The sequence below is a fragment of the Hyaena hyaena genome, unplaced genomic scaffold, assembly GCF_003009895.1.
Source record: "Hyaena hyaena isolate Hyena2069 unplaced genomic scaffold, ASM300989v1 scaffold_883, whole genome shotgun sequence".
In the NCBI taxonomy this organism is placed as follows: Eukaryota; Metazoa; Chordata; class Mammalia; order Carnivora; family Hyaenidae; genus Hyaena; species Hyaena hyaena.
This window is the reverse complement of record NW_024081516.1, coordinates 225842-246476: the sequence shown is the minus strand read 5'-3', so window position 1 is coordinate 246476 and position 20635 is coordinate 225842. Positions and strand designations below refer to the sequence as shown.

The 20635-nt window shown below is 37.5% G+C and overlaps 1 protein-coding gene across 1 annotated transcript in view; it reads right to left on the bottom strand.

Moving 5' to 3' along the window:
* The window catches only part of LOC120222493 (neurexin-1), a gene marked incomplete at its 3' end in the record, with an annotated part of 571839 nt that overhangs the window by 482021 nt on the left and 69183 nt on the right, over window positions 1-20635 (bottom strand). The window contains exons 3-4 of the mRNA XM_039220336.1: window positions 16448-16886; window positions 2259-2642 (exon numbers count right to left, since the gene is read on the bottom strand). Coding sequence (XP_039076267.1) covers window positions 2259-2642; window positions 16448-16886 — 823 coding nt within the window. The remainder of the gene's footprint in view (window positions 1-2258; window positions 2643-16447; window positions 16887-20635) is intronic.

Here is a 20635-nt window from a genome sequence, read left to right as displayed (position 1 = left end):
TTTATTATTATTATTATTTTTTAATTTTGAAAGTTTTCAGTCAACTCTTGTGTGATTAACAGCCTTAGATGATCGGAGTGTATCTGGAGAAGAACCACAGTCAAAGCTCTTTCTTTTGAACTGGAAACCCCAAGGGCTGGGCATGATCTTGTGTTGACTGAAGTAGGGCATAGCTGGGAACTGGAGAGCAGCCAGATTCTGTGGTATTAAGCACGACAAGCTTCCCACATCACCAGTGTGCTCAGGAGATACCATAATGTGAGCAAGAAAATTAATTTTGAAAAACAAAGACTTTTAACAATACACCGGGTAGTCCAGAAACAAACATCCTACAAAAATGACCATTTTCTCCTCAACAGACAACCAACCTGGAGACAAAGAAATGCGCAGAAATTTGAAGCGACCTGTCAGATAAAACTGTATGCCGCATCCCAATGATGAAGCTTGCTATTAAATTCTCATTTGCAAATCTACATATGCTTGCCACCCCTTCTTCTAATTATTGCAAAATATAAATATCCCCTTTCCCTCATTCTGGCTCAGGAAGCTTGACAATTTCTATTTTTATTCCTGCCATATGTAGTAGCGAGATATTGCCACAGGGTGGTACACCATGCACATTTAACGGAAGACTTTCGTAATCTATGTGACAGCTCAGTTCTACTCTTCTCTAGCTGCACTTAAGCAGGAGGCCTCAGAGTCACTGGCAGTTCTGTGAGTGATTAAAAGGAAAACAAGAGCTTAAATCATACAGCTCTGCTAATCTCACATTATGTCTAACTTGTAATAGATCTTATGAGCTTTGTCGCTTTTTTTGGTGGTTGTTGCCCCTTTAGGCAACTTCTAAAGACCAAGCTATAGAAACAAATAAACTGAAATTAGAAGGGGAAATGAGAAGAGGGAATTCACAGATAATATACACCTTTCAAGCGAAACTACACAGAAACAGCTAACCTCTAATGACAACTTACAGGAACTGCATTTAGTTCTAATAGAAAGAATGAATACTTACCAATCTATTGGCCTATTTAACCGTATAGTACAAAACAGTGATAGTACTCTGGTAGGTAATTTAAGATCATTGTTAGATCGTTAAATTATTGTAACGTTTATATTGATTAATGTTAGAAGTCACATTGTTCACCTTTGGATTGTAGAAAGCCACTATTTTTTCTCTCTAGGAAGTATCCGCTTAAACAAATTAAACCATTTGAGGATTAAAGGGGAAAAGGAAGACTAAATATGCATGGTGTAAAAAGCACATGCCAGGTATTTCAGACTAAATGTCTAATACAAGCAATGCTATTTGGAACATGAGAGGACAATGGAGTGACTCATCAGTGGTTTTCCAGATTGATTTTTTTGTCCCGTATTAAACATGATTCCCAATGGGTAAAATGACTAAAGCATTTATCTGAAACTCTTAGGTCGATGGGAGGACGTTCTTTTTTCTGCTATTCCCCCCTTCCTCTGCAAACGGTGGTAGCTACCATGCTTCATTCTTCCTTTAATCCCTATTCTTCTCCTTCTAATGGGAGAGGGAAAGAAAAAAAAAATGTGGTTTTGCTTCCTACCAGAGATGAAACAGTGGCAGCTGTTCAGAAGTTCAACAGACACACTAAGTGTTGATATCACATAGGTAAATAAATCTGTGATCACTTAGGTCCTCAGCAAAGGTATGTGTCTTTGAAATCAGGGGGCACTTCTGAAAATGCTGGTGTAAATTAGACGATTGAAAGTCACCTTACTTTCTCAATTTCAAGCTCAGTAAATGGACTGAAGTGAAATGAGCTGGGCTAATAGAAGTGTCACGTGATACTGTCAGGGAAGTTGCAACTTACCACTTAGTTTGCTTCAAATGCTATTTTTGTTTTTGTTTTTGGCATAGATGTTAGCACTGAATGCCATAAATTTCTCTAATTCATTCCTTCTTTACTTTCTGGTTTCCTGAACTTAAAAACTGGGCAAAAGAGACAGCAGTTGTTCTCAATTCTACATCTTAGGTCCATACTCTAGAGGTTATGAAAGACCCAGATACTTATTCTTGCAACACACTGAAAAAGCTGCTTCTTCCCAGAATCAGGCCCTCTGAAAATCATTTAGGACTCGCCAGTAATATGTCAGATGTGGCTGCTAGGCTTGCAGTTTACCTCGGCAGAGCATACATTACATTTCCATGGTCAGCTTAAGGTTTGGGGTCAACATTTAATACACTTTTCATCTCAGGGGAGTCAGCTGCTTGGTTTTTAGAATCCTACCTCTCTCGCAGGACCTGCCAAGATAGCCTGTTCCGGAACAATCACAGACATATCTGTTCCACCCATCCCTGCACATGCCATTGTTTTTGCAGGGGTTGCTAAGGCACGGTTTTGCTGTTTCCCTTGAGCAGGAGGGCTTCACTCCAGCAGTACTTTGAATTTCAGCCATTTGCCGGATATCTTTGCTCTGGCCGTCAATGAACAAATCTCTAATGCAGCCTACGTAGCCATAGTTGAGCAGAGCAGTCCACACCTCGGTGGGGAAGACGAGGCCAGCCTTATTTTCCGGCAAGCCCCCCAGGTACAACTCATCATCCAGGTCCAGAATTTCACTCTCGCCAGGAGCAGTATAGGGCGTGCGCAGTGTGTTGACAGAAATGGTACCTGTGACAGAGAAAAGAGAACACACAGGTCTTTACAGAGTGTAACGTTCTAAAAATCACTCTTTCTCTCTTTCACCTGCCTAAGGGAACACTCCTTGAGGAAATACATTTCTCATTTTTGTTTCTATTCCTGGTGTGCCTTATACTTCCCAGTGGAATGAAGAGAAATCTCTAGAAATAAGGCAGACCATAATTAAAATGATTCCATTTGGATTTAGGAGTGGAAACCAAAGTGAATAGCCTACAAAGAATGTTTGTCAGCCTTTAACAGCTGAGTAAAGAAAAAAAGGAAGACTAAGAAAAAGGAGGAAAGAAAGATGAATTGGCATTCTATATCCCTCTCCAATAGTTTAGTCAAGAAAGAAAGAAGGAGACAGAAGAAGTTGACATTCTACATTACTCAGGAATAAAGTCAGAATCATGTTGGTTAATGCTCATTTTCAAAGCTGATATGCACCTGCAAACTGAAAAAATAAAAAGGTTGTATGGCCTCACCTTTAATGGACTTGATTACTTTTATTGAACAGAACAGTATGACAGATCATCTGTGTCAAAACTTGACTTTAGCTTAGTCGGTTAAGCATCCAACTCTTGGTTTCAGCTCAGGTCATGATCTCATGGTTCATGAGTTTAAGCCCGTTTCAGATTATCTTCCTTACCCTTTTTCTCTGCCCATTCCCTGTGCATGCTGTCTCTGTCTCTCTCAAAATAAATAAATAAACTTGAAGGAAAAAAAAAAAAAACTTGACTTCATCACTCTCAGCTGTATCAATCTATTGATAAGCTCTAATGTCTTTTTAAAAAATTTTTAATGTTTTATTTATTTCTGAGAGAGAGAGAAAGACAGCGGGAACAGGGGAGGGTCAGAGAGAGAGGGAGACACAGAATCTGAAACAGGCTCCAGGCTCTGAGCCAGCTGTCAGCATAGAGCCTGACGTGGGGATCGAACCCATGAACCATGAGATCATGACCTGAGCTGAAGTCAGACGCTTAACCGACCGAGCCACCCAGGTGCCCCGATAAGCTCTAATGTCTTGGTTTACTCATCCATATGTGGGCATAGTAATATAGCATACCTCTTATGGTTGTTGTAAGTGTTAAATAAAATAATATTAGTAAAGTATCTGGTTTATAATAAGCACTACATAAATGTGTATCATGATTCATCACAAGAACCAAGTCAAACCTGCTGTTCATTTAAAAAAAAAAAAACTTTTAATTCCTCCAAATGTAAGAGGAAAATAATTCTATTAGTTCACAAATATACAGGAACCCTGGTTCTAAGCATGGGAAGAAAAGGTAGACATTAGCACATAATTAACTGAGAATTGCAGAAAAGAAATGCGGAACCCATTAAAGAAAGAAAAAATGAAAGAAGGCAGTTTTGATTAAAATTTCCACCATGTACCACCAAATTACCCAATATTCCATCAATATTTTATCTCCAGAAAGATCTCTGTAAAAATGAAAACATGATGTCTGAAAAGGACACCCCACTCCACATAACCAGATTGTCCTAGATTAATTTTTCAGGTCTAGACCATAAACAGAAGCGGTGGAGTATTAAGAGAGAAAGTGGAGGAGAAATGTCTGGTGCCATGCTCACTGCCAACACACAGCCTCAGGGATTTGGGGGGCAGGCAGGCATACGAGGGAGGCCAGGAGACAAGCTGGGTAACCCAGAGGGAAGGACAGAAAGGGAGAGTCTAGTAGATGTAGAAGACAGGTAGGATGATGCATTTTCACTGTTTCACAGAACACCTAGGTTCTACCCCCATGTGAAAATATGGCCTGTGATGAATGCAAAACGTGCATGTAACTGAGGATGCAGGGCTGCTGGCCCCTGCACTGTGCTTAGGAGCATTCCAAATCCCAGCAGAAGGGGCTGCCTACAATACAGGCAGCGTAATGGGACCTGTCTTTGTGTGAAAGAAGGGCACAGAAGCCACTGACGGTCATTGCACAGGCAGGCAAATCATTACGAGGACATTTGTCTCTCTAGACTTCCAAAGGAAGAAACGGAAAAACTCCTACTGGAGAAACACTCAAAAGCATTGCTATTTTGGCCTTCCAAAGAGGGGAGGATAGCAGGCATTTCGGAGGGAGGGAGCAAAAAGGAAAAAGGACAAAGTGTTCACTTCTATAGTTTGTGTTTATGCAAGTGTCTAGAAAACTCATTTAGAAACATACAGGTCCAATAAAATCCTTAGAAAAAATTTAAGAATGATGAGCAAGAGTATTAATGACAAAAGGAATGGTAGACATTAATATATACATATATGTGTGTGTGTGTGTGATATATATATCATATATATTTTTAAGCAAGAAGTGTTATTTCTGAGAGAGAGAGAGAGGAGAGAGAAAGAGAGAGAGAGAGAGAGAGATTAAGAGCGTGAGCAGGGGAGGGGTAGAGAGAGGGAGACACAGAATCTGAAGCAGGCTCCAGGCTCTGAGCTGTCAGCACAGAGCCCAATGCGGGCTAGAACTCACAACTGCAAGGTCATGACCTGAGCCACAGTCAGACTCTTAATGGATTGAGCTGTCCAGGTGCCTCCTCCTTTCTGTTTTTTTAAGACAAAAGGGAGGTGGGTTCCATTTCTTGTTTTCTAATTAGTTCAAAAAGGCGTCTTAGAAATGAATATATGATATTGAGGGACAATTGTTAGGAGACACAGAGTAAGAGAATAATGACAAAGGAAGGTGTCTTCATTCTGACAGGTATTTCACAGTCACCCAGAAACTGTCTGAGCATGGGGAGGCAGTGACTTGGCCTCCCTAACTGTCTGTGTGTAGGGAGGCAGTGACTTGGCCTCCCTATTTTTATCTACGGTATGTTGGTGCCTGCTTTGAACAAAGTATTATACGAAAATTCCAATATGTTTTTATAAATGTGCTTGTTGCGGCCAGCCTATGATACTCACTATTAACTTTGTGATTAGACTCGAGTTTTCTGATCACAACACCTAAATCAATCCACAGTTTTTGTACAGCCCAGGGCACACACTCACATGCCCCTTACCACCCCCCACATACGATAAAACAAAAGTTTAACAGAAAAACATTTAGTTCTATTACTTCTGAGGCACTCTGATTTTTTTTCTTATATAACTTTATTAATACAAATGCTAGACATGACCCACCAAATTGATTGATTCAGGACCGATTAACAGACTGTAACCTAGGGTTCAAAAACCAATGATTGAGTAGTTACTATCATAAAAGATAAGGATGTTTTTCCCATAGTGCCTCATTTTCCCCTGGAGAGACCATTTTGGGGTTCTCACGGTAAGAAGTAATGCAAAATCAGAGAGAAAACAAAAGGAATATAATCCTAACCTTAACTCAGATACAATCTAGGAGGAACTAGAACTTTAACTCTGGATCCAAGGTAAGAAGTTACATTGAACACATGCATATATCAGATATTCATTAAAACATTTTGCATAAAAACATAATAGAGACAACCATGACTAAAAATCAACTACTATTTTCTTTATAGGCTTTGCTGATTCATATGCACTTACATGTTAGAATATCATTGTTAAAAAGATGGTAAGAAAGGGAGAGAATAGAACTTAGTTTATGTGGGAATGGAAAGAAGTATGTTTATATTCTGAAGGTTCACAAAGTAAAAACTGCATTTATTAATTTATTATTTTTGTAAAGTTTATTTATTTATTTGAGAGAGAGAGTGAGCGGGTGAGTGGGCAAGGAGCAGAGAGAGAGAGGAGAGAGAATCCCAAGCAGGCTTAGAGCTGTCAGCAAAGAAGCTTGATCTCTCAACCGTTACATCATGACCTGAGCCAAAACCAAGACTTGGACATTTAACTGACTGAGCTATCCAGGTGCCCCTAAAAATTGTATTTAAATAATAATTAAATGTTATTACTGAGTAAAACTCAGATATTTACATGCATTTTTATTTTTTCATATTTCTATTTCTATTATATTTCTGTTTATCTCCTATTTAGCCTACACATGTGCAAATGTCCTGAGATACACATATTTCTGATAAGTGATTTGAATCCCAAAATCTTTAAAGATTTTATTATTGATATGAATCAAAGGACATTTTCACCTAAGGGAAAGACTCATCACAGAATCACTAAATTTATTTACACCAATTTAAAACATAACATATGAACATAGTAAAATTTTTATATTAAAGTTCCTAAGTGCCTATTTCTTTTTATTTTATTTTTTTTTTAATTTTTTTTTATGTTTTATTTATTTCTAGGAGAGAGAGAGACAGCGTGAGCAGGGGAGGGTCAGAGAGAGAGGGAGTCACAGACTGAAACAGGCTCCAGGCTCTGAGCTGGCAGTCAGCACAGAGCCCGACGCGGGGCTCGAACCCACCAACCGCGAGATCATGACCTAAGCGAAAGTCGGACGCTTAACCGACTAAGCCACCCAGGCGCCCCTATTTCTTTTTATTTTTAATATTTTATTTATTTTTGAGAGAGATAGAGACTGCATGAGCAGGTGAGGGTCAGAGGAGAGGGAAACACAGAATCTGAAGCAGGCTCCAGGCTCTGAGCTAGTGGTCAGCACACAGCCCGATGCAGGGCTGGAACCCATGAACTGTGAGATCACGACCTGAGCTGAAGTCGGACGCTTAACCGACTGAGCCACCAAGGCGCCCCCCTAAGTGCCTATTTAATTATAATTGAGTTACAGAAGGAGTGGTTACCAAGAAAACATTGAATGAATACTTAAACCTTTTTTATTGATAAGTAGAGACAATGAGTAGTTGCTACAGGTGTATATATCAATAGAATATGAGAATTTTACAAAAGCTGAGATAGGACCACATTTAAATAAAGTTTTAAGGGAACAAAAACCTAGGTATATTATTGGTTTATCCCTCTGTCTTTTTCCAGGAATTACATCTATTCATGTGTTCTCTTGGAATAGCTTAATTATTTCATACATTTTACCTTCTTTCACTATAATTATACTTAAACTTTTTGATAAATTAAATTTTATGTAAACATTGCTATACTTGAGCTGTTAAAATTTGTAGATAGTATTTGGTGACTCATTTGGATCAGTGTTTCATGCTTCCATATTTAACAATCCAAAGCACCTTGCTTTGTTATTTTACTTAAAAAAAAATACAATTTCAGCTAAAAAACAAATATATTTCTTTACATATGACTTTTACAATCTTAATATAGAAATCACACTAACTTACATTAATTTTTTTTTTTTTAATTTTAAGGTTTTTATTTATTTCTAGGAGAGAGAGAGAGACAGCGTGAGCAGGGGAGGGTCAGAGAGAGACGGAGATACAGACCGAAACAGGCTCCAGGCTCTGAGCTGGCAGTCAGCACAGAGCCCGACGCGGGGCCTGAACCCACAAACTGCGAGATCATGACCTAAGCGAAAGTTGGACGCTTAACCGACTAAGCCACCCAGGCGCCCCTAACTTATATTAATGTTTAACCTGGTTGTTTTCGTTGCATATGCAAAGGGTAAGACAAAGGTGATAAATAGACAAAGTAATATTTATTTAAGAATATTCATGGAGCATTACTAATGAATTCATGCTTTATGCTAAAGTATACTATAAAGGGGAAAAATGTTGAAAATAGTTCTGAGTTTATAAAAATGGAAATCAGCTTTCCAGTTTCATCTGCTATTTATAACCTGTTAGTTTCCATTGTTTTTGTTTGTTTGTTTTTCATCTAATTTTTCTTGGCTATTTCACTTCTTGAAGATTAGTTTCAGGCTGAGAACAAGCATGGAGTGAAGGAGAGATTTAAAATAAGAACATTTGGTTTCAAGCTCTAAATTATTGCAAAAGTTTATGGGATCAGGATATGGGAGGTAAAAAGTAGTGTGCTGTCATGGGGAATTGTTTTGCCAGGTCGGAGGAAATGAACTTTCACACTAGCTTTTGTGTAAGTAGCTGGCAAGTTGGGCCACGTGCTGGATTCACTGGGCCTCAACGTGGCTCTTAGGAAAAATAAAGGAATTGACTGGGTAGTCACCAACATTCCTCTTTGAATAACATTTTCTTAAATTATTACTTAAAATAAATTTTAGTTACATACAGATTTAATGTTTCAGTAATTCTGCTTCCCATTCTCATTGCAAAAGAGAATCAGATTCCACAAACTTACAAATTTGCTTGTCAAATTCATACTGTATTAACAAATTCAAACTCAGTAACAAGGCATAATATAAGTAAGTGATAAAAGTAAAATGAAACATTAGTTATGTGATATGATGCACAATGCAAATTATAGAATTCTAACAAGGTAGTAAAAAATGGACTATAATATTAACAATGGAATTTTGGATATGCGTGGATTACAAGTAGACGGTTTTCTTTCTTTTCAGTTTTCTGTGTCTTAAAAAACACAATGTCATGTGTTAGGTTTATAATAGGGACTGGAATAAATTTATTTAAAAACAAAAAATACAATTTTAATATTGTTTTCTGCTTATTTCTATGTGTTTTCTGCGTACCGGGATTCACTTGTGAGCCAGGAATTTCAGGAATTAAACCAGCATATGAAGAAACAAATTTTGGAACAGAATTTAAAGGTTTGATAATATCTTGTAAGGGGAAAGAATGAGGAGGAAAAGGGCATATCACGTACTATGGACAAGTGGAAACAAGCAGCCTATTTACAAAATAACATGTATTATTATCTTTCAAAATTAAAAATGCAATTGGCCCAGTGTCTCTAGTTCTTAGAATCTGTCCTATAGACATTCTGATCAATATGCATACAGACCTAACATGAAAATTTTCTTTCTAAATTAGTTTGAAACATTGAGCTTTTTTAAAAGTAAAAAGTCAAATATTCATCAAACAGGAGAATGACTAAGTAGACATTGATATGTTCAAACTAAGGGATATATGATGTCACTATGAATAATGGCTCAGAAGAATTTTTCAGTAGGTTTTTTAAGTTACCTGATAATTCGTGAAGAATGGTCTTGTTTTATATATATATATGTATATACATATATATATAAAGCTCTACAATCATTTCATATGTGTAAATATATGGATAGCTATATTGATACATAAGAAAATACATGGACAATTTTCAAAATCAAATTATTTTAGTGGTGACCTATGATGGAGGGAATGAACTAGTGAGCCAGGTGTGTGGCATGAGAAAACTCTTATTGTACTTTTAGAACTGCCTGAACACTTTTACCAATAGCACTATATGTTACATACATGCCACTTGTTAAGCACATATACCAACATATATACTCACTCATAGTAACATACATATACATACAAATTTTTAAAATTATCATACACAATGCTGGATAGCTGTAAACATCAATCAGGTGACACATTTTATAATTAAAATATTGAAATTACAATATTATCTTGCAGAATTTCCACAGGTTTCTATTCAGCATACCACAATGAGTGTCACTACTGCTGGGTGTGGTCAGGGTAATTCCCTATTTCCCCAGGGTGCAACTAATGCCAGAGTCCAGCGTCTGCCCTTTCCACTGGTTGGCCTGGACAGGAGATTTGGTACATTGAGAGACTGAGAGACTGGGTTTCATCTCTCCTGGTTTGATGGATTTACCAAACCTATATGACTGATGTATAAAATAAGATTGCCAACTTATTCATTCTCTATGAGATATTAAATATCACAGTATATGGAATGCTCTCTGTATAGCTCTGCCAATATGAGATGTCAATTTACAATCCAAATGTTTATTCATTTATTGTAGGAAATTTAATTGTTACAGGAGCCTGAATATTCATATCTTTATAACTGGTCAATTATACCTGTCTACTATGATCAGCCTTACAATGAAGATTTATATAATGGAACTATGTTACATGTAAAATATATATGCACATGTTAACAAAGACTAGAAGAATTCGTGCAAGATTGAAAATAATTTTTGGGGAAAGAAAATGTATGACTTTTCTTTTTAAATATGTCCAACATAAAGGAATATAAACATCAGTTTAATAAAACTCAATCTATTTCATGCAAAATTGGCTCCATCTAGTCATCAGGACTGTCAAATAATTAATATATTATTGATGAAGTGCTTCAGTTTTACCACTGATGTGTAGTGGTTTATAAACATTTGTACAAAAAATATGAAAAATCTACTTAAAATGATTTCAGTGTTTGCAAGAAGCTACTAGGTAGAGGTATGGGAGGAATGTTTATAGTCAAAGAGCAAGTTTAAATCAAGACCTAAACAGAGAAATCGTCTAATGGTTGTTCAAGTAGAAATGTTTAAGTGTGGTGATTCATGAATGGTATACACAGAAATCAGTGCTGGTAATAGATAGCTAGAAAGTGCTGTTCACATCAAACAGTGATTACTATAAACCCCTAATTATGTGCTCTGGAGAGAGCCTTGTGCCTTTCCCACTGTAATTTCTAGTTCTTAAACTGGAACTCTATGACTGCAATTCAAATCTCAATGGTTTCTTAGCTGTTAAATGTAGGGTTACCCATGAATAACCACTGATACAATCTGCTGTACCCTGCTGTATACAAGGAGAATTTGACAATAATAATGAGTTTTCTCTTTGATTTCAATGTGTAATGATGGCTTGAAAAAAAAAAATACAACCTGGCAGTTTGCTATAAAAATACTTGAGAGGATACCCTTGACTGAGCCAAAGAGCTTAACACAAATTTAAACAATATTCAGGCCCCAAGAAAACAGTCATTAACCTCATTGTATTTTAGCACAATTCACACTGTAGCTAACTACCTGGACACAGTTGTTTTATGTTGAATTTGGGAGCAAAAGAGAGAGAAAGGGGAACTCTAGAAAGAGAAGAGGGGATGGTAAGGACATGTTCAGCTCTAAGTCCTGCAAAGTTTGCAGAGTAATGAGCCTCTTTAATCACATTCAGTAACTCAGCAACTTAGGGGTTTTTTCGATGTTAAGTAGTTAAGCTACCCATGCAGGATATTCACTTTTTGCAGCACTCGGACCATACCCTCTGATCCAGGAAATCATGCCTGCACTTTGGTTCCTTCTCTGCCAGTCAAGTGTAGAATCTCAAAATGAGCCATGAATGGCTCAGCTCACTAGCTCCCATGCCACTGTTCACAGATTAAGGTGGAGACTGAAGGAGCTACATTGTACCAAGCTGTGGCCAAAGTAGAGGGCCACTTTCTTTCCATGTCACAGAATGGAAGATCAGTCATATAACCTAATACAAGTAATTGTGCTGAAAATCAAGTTCTAGAAAGGTCTTCGTCTGAAGGCAGTATTCCCATCGAATGAGGGCCTCCTATACCAACCTTTTAGTGAACAAAGGACTAAAGATGAGCAGTGCTGGGGACTATCTTCCATGTCACTAGTGTGCTTAGTGTGGCTGCAAATCCCTGTCCTCAGAAAGGAGTGAACGCCTTTCCTTATGATTAATTTTCCTTCTACCTACATGCTTGCTAAATGTTATAGGGATCTCATGAATAAGAGAGGATAGCAGCTCTGTTCTCATAAGAGCGTGTCAATTTTGTACCAAGCTTACCACAGCTTTCTAACAATTGTGTCACTTCCTGCCTTCCCCCCCCCCCCCCCCCCCACAAGTGGGCTTGGAGTACGGCATTGTATTGGTAAAAAAGGGCAGCTCCTGTTATACTGTGTAAGCTGGTTTCAGGAAGTGATGCAAATTCCTTACAAACTTGCATTACAACTAAAAGAGAGGTATTACTTTTGAAGTGTAAAGATGATACTACTATTTTTAGACCATGAGAGGTGGGTTGGCACTGAGTCATTCACATATTTTTATTCTTTATTTTTTCTTATACCAAATATTTATTAAACAACTACTATTGTAAAAGAAAGAACCAGGATATGAAATAAGGTATTCACATTCATACCTAGGTTTTCTTTACAAACTGTTCAGGAAATATTAAAAATAAAAACATATTAAAAATTCAGTCCGTCCACCAAAGGTGGTTTTAACCCTTCTTCTGTTACAGGCATCAAACTAATGGCCATGGCTTTATTCCTACTAACTTTAGTGTGGGCAATGGTAGAAAGAATAATTCCCAGCCGTATGCTCCCTCTACTTTAATAACAGAGAAAATGGCTCATTAAATATTTTTATATATTCAGCTAAAGAGAATCCCAGGAAACCTTCATCATCCATGAGTCAGAAAGCAGCCCACACTGACCTCTTTTTTTTATATGAGAGAGAGAGACAGAGAGAGAGAGAGAGAGACAGAGACAGAAAGAGACAGAGAGAGGGAGAGAGAGACAGAGACAAAGAGAGACAAAGAGAGAGGATAAGCAGGAGAGAGGCAAAGAGGGAGACACAGAATCCAAAGCAGGTTTCGGGCTCTGAGCTGTCAGTACAGAGCCCCATGTGGGGCTCGAACTTGTGAACCATGAGATCAAGACCTGAGCTGAAGTCAGACTATCAACCGACTGAGCCACCCAGGTGCCTCACCAGTGATCTCTTGTCATAGAAGCCTTGTTTACCCACATTATATTAAGACTAATTTTCATATGGTCTCTGAATATAACCGGTGTGAAAAATGGATAAAATATTTCTTGAAATTCTATGTTTCTTAGTTTTAACTGAGCTATAAATTTTAGTATTTCACCAACCTAACTCAGAAATATCCTTTAAGAGCTATTCATTCAATTTTTAAAAGGCTGCTTTATACCAAACCAATGCAGTGCGCAAACATAGAACTTAATTAAAATACTATATATAAAATAATAACAGCAGTTATTAACATTGCATTAAACTCCCTTGAGCTAGGCCAACATAAAATGAACTCTCTTTTCTTCTACTTTAGTAAAGGGCAGAATTTGGTTTAGTGAACAAGCTTTGGTTTTTGTAGTGTTGGTCTCAATTCACTAATCTAAAATAGTAATCACATAAAAGTACTTGACAATCCAAACATCACCAAGCATACTGACTTTATGTTTCCTTTGGATTCCAGCAAGACCTCATGTTTTATTTCCTTTTGTAATGTTAATTACTCTCTCTTCAGGCATCTTTCTTCCTCCCATCCAACACTGAACTTTCCAAATCCACACAAATATTCTCTGCTTTTGACCTTTTCCAATGAGGGTACATCAGGACAGTTAATAAACTATAGGGAATTTGGAAGAATTAAAGAACTTAACCAGAAAAAAAAAAAAAAGGTAAATTTTATTTGGCTTGAGGATTAAGGTATTTATCTGATCCTTATTGTAATACGTCATCCAAGGAATTTGGGAAACTAATTAGACTTCATCACCACCTAAGACTAGCATAAATTACCATTATCAAATGAATAATGACTGAATTTATTTTCCTTTATACATTCTTTTACCTTTATTAAAATTTGACATTAACCATGTATTTCTTCATATAGTTATAACATATCTCATTTCCAGATGAATGAAGTACAACTGACCTGAAGGATGGTAAGTTTTGTCCCTCTAAATTTCCAAAAGATGTCCACTAAATCTAATCAGTTGTGTTTTAAATTACTATGAAGTCATATATATGTATACATGAGAGTAATTAAAAAATTTGATTCTAGGTATATTTTAAGTCAAACTATAGGATCCACCAGATTAGTCAATGCTCCAATCCTCTCTTTAAGACTCCAGTTTGAAAGTTCCTAAGTAGCCAGTCAACTGCTAACTCTGGTAGAAATAAAATAGGCAGGAGGAAGTGAAAAGGAAATACTCTACTGCTTATTTCTGTATTCCCATCTGTGTACACTTAGCTTAAATCAGAAAAAAATATCAAAGAGGAATCTACTTTCTAATGGAATAAGTATAGTGCAGCAGGAAAAAAAAGTCATTGTCTATTTGCAGTCATTTAAGATATTGTAGAGAAATAATACAATAAGCACAGATAGCACAGAATGGTAACTAATCTTTCCTTTGGAGGGAGACCAAATTTTCTGAGAGGGATGAATCAGAAATAGTCTCTGAGATACCTGAGGATCAGAGCTATGGGTTCTGACCTTCCTTCAATTTTCCTCCCTAACCACTGCCTCCCTCCTAATTCTCATTCATTCCATTCCTTTATTTTATTGGACAATATATAGGAAGTCAATCACAGTCTTCTTGATAGATACACGAGGCATGACTAGGAGTGAAATAGGACACAGTTCTGCTGCAGGGAGACTGGGAGTAAACAAGGGACAAAGGAATCTATGAAAGGAGCACTCACTGCAGGACCACTGCACAGCCCTCCTAAAATAGGATGGTGATGACAGACTACGGATCTGAAAGAAGTACTAAGTGTCCTCTGGTCTGTGTTTCCCATATTCAGATGATCATCGAGTTCCCTGGAAAGCTTTGCAAAATATAGAATCCTAGGTCCTATCACTGTTAATCCTGCTTCACTGAGTCTAGGAGTCAGTCAATACTGGGTTCTCCCCAATATGTTTTACAAAGGAAATTCAGAATTGCAAGAAGTGCCTTGGTCAAGCTTCTATTTAGTGGAAAATCTAGAGTAGATGGTATGGTATAGAAGCAAATAAGGAAGTGTGGGAAGGGAAGAGAGGAGAGTTGTCTTCCTTAAAAAAAAAAAAATTAACATTTATTTATTTTTTGAGGGACAGAGAGAAACAGAGCATGGACAGTGGAGGGGCAGAGAGAGGGAGAGTCAAAGAATCTGAAGCAGGCTCCAGGCTCTGAGCGGTCAGCTAGAGCCTGACATGGGGCTCAAACCCACCAACCTCAGATCATGACCTGAGCCCAAGTTGGACGGTTAACCAGTTAACCGACTGAGCCACCAAGGTGCCCTGAGAGTTATCTTCTATTATAAGAAGGTAATTTAATTTGTGAGAGGGAGGAGCAATCAAAGCATGGAGCACAGGGTGAAGAAAGTTAAAGAAATAAGGTTGTAGACCTAAAATAAGTTGCTTCTTCCTCCCTCTCTCCTTCCTTCTCCTGCTCTCTCCCCCTCTCTCTGTCTCTTTCTGGGTTTCCACCAGTGCTATTTCCTCTGCCTGGGTGATCCTTGCTCTCACAAACCTAATGGTAGTCAATTCCTTAAGCCTCATAATCTACTCTCAAATTTCAGAGTAAGTAAATGTTATTTCTTCAGGCCTTCCCTACAACATTCCCTCCTTTCCCCAACCACATGTGTGTGTGTGTGCATGCACACTTCCCTCCCCCAAGAGACACACACACACACACACACACACACACAAACACACACACACACACACACACACACGCCCCTCCAGGAAAAAAGTGCAGCAAAAGGAAGCCAGAGGAAAGAATCCCTACTGGTTGAATCCCAAACACCTTCATTAGAAAAGGAAGCTATTTGGAAGTCAACAGACTTTTGCCAGTGTTATTGAAATCCTACTGCACTGCTTAAAGTGTTTTTGATACCACAGATCCAACTTGGACAAAAATTAAAATAAAGACTAAAAATTACACTAAGGATTTTATATGTGGATTGCTGAATTTTCTGTTTTTCCTATTTTGCATTTGCCACTTTAGGCACCTCCAAACATCCAATGATATAAGCAATAATTGGGAATACAAGGACCCTGAATTTTGTCATTTGCAAATTCAAGATAAAATTTCTTGCAAGATTTGGCACTTGATTATCCAATAAATGTTCATTTAAGAAGTGATTCCAGAAGCCATTTGTGCATTTGGGGTTTGATGCCCAGCTATAATGATTAATTAGCTTCTTCTGATTTTTATATGATATGAAACAGAAATAATAATGGATAATTTTCTCTACCCTAAAGACAGAAACGCAGGAAATCTTAATATATCTTGGTTTTAATTCCTTTGGGGTGGTGAGGGGTAAATAGCATGTTTCAGCAGATAAACAGTATAGACAAAATGATAAATTACCTGACCGTCCATCTCTCTGGAAGTCCACATGATACCATTCTCCATCATTCACCTTCTTCTGTAGGGCTTTGATTTTTATTGTACCTGACCCCATGTCCAGGAGGAGGTAGAGATGGCCATCCAACATCTCAATAGCAAAGAAATCAACTTTTATCATCTGAGGGTGCTTGGCATCTTTTTGGTGTCTTGGCTTGCCATGGCTAAATAAGATGAGGCCATTTGGCTCTGTTGTACGGAAATCAAATGATATGGAGCCTGTTTTCTTTGCATTCCATTTAGGCAAAGAGATGAAAGACTCTGGGGTTTCAAAGGTGATAGGGTCCAAAGTTGCAACATTCTCACATTTAAATGCTACCACTCCATGGATCTTCATCTTAGGGTCTCCTTGCTTGGCAAGTCGAGATAATTCCAGCCTTACATCATTGTTTTTATATACAACCTGTGGGCAGAGGATAGCAGTGAGACACTAGGCCCATCTTTTCATAGCCAGAACTTGTCTTCAGTTCAAGGAACTTTCAACACGTTTGTAACACCTGTAACATAATGTTTAGTGCATTTTGATATATGACATAACTTTCTCAGCCAAATAAAATTAAAGTATCAACTCATTAAACAGTAACCATTCCAATCTAATTTCATTCAAATAACGTGAGTACAAACACATACAAACTGGCTGCATTTGATTTAAATAATTTGAACGGATTTGCATACAGCTTTCATTATTTCAAGCATGTATCGAGTCAAACTTATAAAAGACAATTGCTTTTCTTGTTATAATTTGTTTATTAAATATAAAGGTTTTTCAGTTCTCTCACCAGTATAGTATTTGAAATAACTTGGTATAACAGTCCCCTAAGATGCAAAATTTCTATTATGGTCTATATAGTCACAATGCATATAAACTTTGTAAGATAATCACAATAAATCGAGGCAGAAAACATCCTGCATTTTCTCAGAAAAATCATTAAATACAACAAAAATGCAGAAGCTCTCCTCTTCTGTAGACTGTGGCCTACATTAACAACTATTTGAATAATGTTAGGTAACTCTGGAAGGTTACGTTTGCTCCAAATCCACTCAACCTGTATTACGTGTGTTCCATTTTACTTTAAAGTATACAAATGTAGAACAAAGTTCGTCCTGTATTCTTATTTCCCAAGGCACTTCATCTAAATGGGCTGGGTGGTTCTTTCTGACTGCTTGCTGATAGTTCTATGGCTTTTTAGACTCCAAATGGAGCATTGGACAAACCCACTGGTAGGGCTCACAGTATTATGCAACTGCTATCACATCATCTTAACAAACTTGACGCCATTCTGACATTAAGATAAAGAGAGATCCATACCCTTTCGCTATAAAATGCATATTAAGCATAATTACACTTTGAAAATGTATATGTCACACTGACTTAAGAATAAATTAGCTATCATGTCCAGATACTATATAAATTATTTTAAGAAGCCATTCAAGAAGTCATAGCAGCCAAAACTGACAAGTTCTAAATTCATTTATATTTATATAATAGAAAAAAATAAGACAGCCCACATCTGATTAGTGCCGTAAAGTTAACAATGCAGCAAACCTATGGCAAAACCAAACTGAGCCAACGGTGAGTGTGGCTAATGAATTTCCTGATACAATTTGTTAATGGATACTTTATTTTTCAGAGTTATTAAGAGTGCAGGCCTTGGTATCAGACTCTCTGAGCTCAAATGCTAACTCTAGCATTACCTAACTGCATCATCTCCCCAAGCCTTACTTCTCTCGGTTTTAGGGAGATAGCACCTCACTGGATGGCGGTAATGATGAAAGAAGAAAGTATATGCAAGTGAGAAAATCCACATAAAGGCAATCATCCAATGCCACGCACATGGTAAGATTTCAATAAATATCAACTACACCAAACTGCATGATAATAAATATCACCTCTTTATCATCATCTATTAGACACAGAAATAATAGTTGTAAATTAATCTATTATAAGGAAATGCTTCGACATTAAGCACATACTTGGGAGTTGGCTCAGTAAGTTATGCTTCTGACCCTTTATTTTGGCTCAGGTCATCATCTCATGGTTGGTGAGAGCCCCACATTGGGCTCTGTCAGGTGGAGCCTGCTTGGGATTCTCTCTCTGCCTTTCTCTCCACCCTCTCAAAATAAATAAACTTAGAACAAAAAAGAAATTTGGCACAAACATATAATTGGTATTTTATACCTGATTATTGCCTACCAAATAAATCACACCTTTCCAATGCTAGTCTTAGTGTTTCGGTTTACTTTATCTTGAAGGAGGATTATTATAAAGAATAACATATCCATTATTCTTTAAGCAAATATGTATCATGGTTTATTAAGCATATACTGACAACAAAAGAAGAGAAAATGAACTTAAGCAATAACAGAAAGGAATTAGATTAATTCTTTTTTTAAAAAAAAATTAATGTTTTTATTTATTTCTGAGAGAGAGAAACAGTGTGAGCAGGGGAGGGTCAGAGAGAGAGGGAGACACAGAATCCAAAGCAGGCTCCAGGCTCTGAGCTGTCAGCACAGAACCTGATGTGGGGCTCGAACCCACGAACGTGAGATCATGACCTGAGCCAAAGTCGGGTGCTCAACCCACTGAGCCACCCAGGCGTCCCAGAATTAGATTAATTCTTAAGTATACTTTCTTGAAGAGAGAAAGCGCTATTAAGTCTTGGGGAAGTTAATTTAAGATTGCATTTCTGGGGCGCCTAGGTGGCTCAGTCGGTTGGGCGTCCGACTTCAGCTCAGGTCATGATCTCGCAGTTCGTGGGTTCGAGCCCTGCGTCGGGCTCTGTGCTGACAGCTAGCTCAGAACCTGGAGCCTGTTTCAGATTCTGTGTGTGTCTCTCTCTCTCTGACCCTCCCCTGCTCACGCTGTCTTTCTCTCTCTCTCTCTCTCAGAAAAAAAAAAAAAAAAAAAAAAAGATTGCATTTCTTTGAGGATCTTTATAAGTGGAGAAAATGGTTGACTTCCCAAGTTTTATAAACTCTCACCATGACTTTCAAGCTATCCAAGCCTATACTTTTTTCATGTTTCCTGGTGATTTATATTTTATTATCTGGAGATTCCCTTAACAAAGGTACTGATCACGAATGAATATATTTTCTGACTCAATTGACACAGATGATAAGGTGTTGACCTATGCTAACACATTTCCCGTGAAATAGAACCACTGCAACAGAGTTGGGTGTTTCTGACATGAGTAAATTGGGTGTTTGCTTCATGAATCCACAATCAGCTACCAAAAAATTGAAGGATGTAGGGTTCAAGCAATTCTAGCTATAGATTTCAGCAGGTGATTTATAATCTTATGAGTAAATTGGATACCCTGGGGAAAGGGAGGTTCAAGGAGATGGAGAAGAAAAGTAGGGATTCCCTTGATTATAGAACTTAGAGTTAGCCATGCACACACACACACACTGCCTCCAACCCCCCACTTACCCCACCAGAAAGATAATGAATCTCCACCAGAATCTATGCTTTGTGCAGACAGGGTCCTTGCTTACTATAGCCAAGCACCAAGATTAGTACCTGGCACAAAGTAAACACTCAGTAAATATTTTCTGAGAGTTGAAAAAATTCTTCCTTCACTTTTTTTTTTTTTAACTTGGCCCCAGGTTATAGACTATCATTAACAATATTTACAAATGCAGTTAAATAAAGCAGAATACGGTATTGAAGACCAGTCGCACAACCTAGCTGCTATTTTGAGCTTATTTCTACAGAAAATGTGGATAGTTTTATGCATGTTCACTTATAATGGTAAGCTGGTTTATGTATCAGAAAACTTCACCTTCAAACTCATGCTGTTGGGTTTAAATTACTTTTCAAATGAAAAATACCTGAGTTAAAATCCTCCAGAGGCAGAATCATTTTCCTAGAAGTATCTTGAGGAGAAGCACAATGGTGTTTTTTTTCCTTCTTATTTTGTATTCTTTGAAAGGCAACTCCAGAAGATAGAAAAGTAATTTTGGATAGGCAGGCTGATAGCTCTCACAATTACACTACTACTTCATCTGACCCAGATTCCATAATCACCCTACTTTTTGAAAGTTAGACTTACTCTTAAAATGACCTGAATATAATTCAATTATAATAATAAGTAGACAGCAAGCACTCCAAATCTTTCAAAAATTCAAGTGTAACCTATTTTTTTCTGCTTC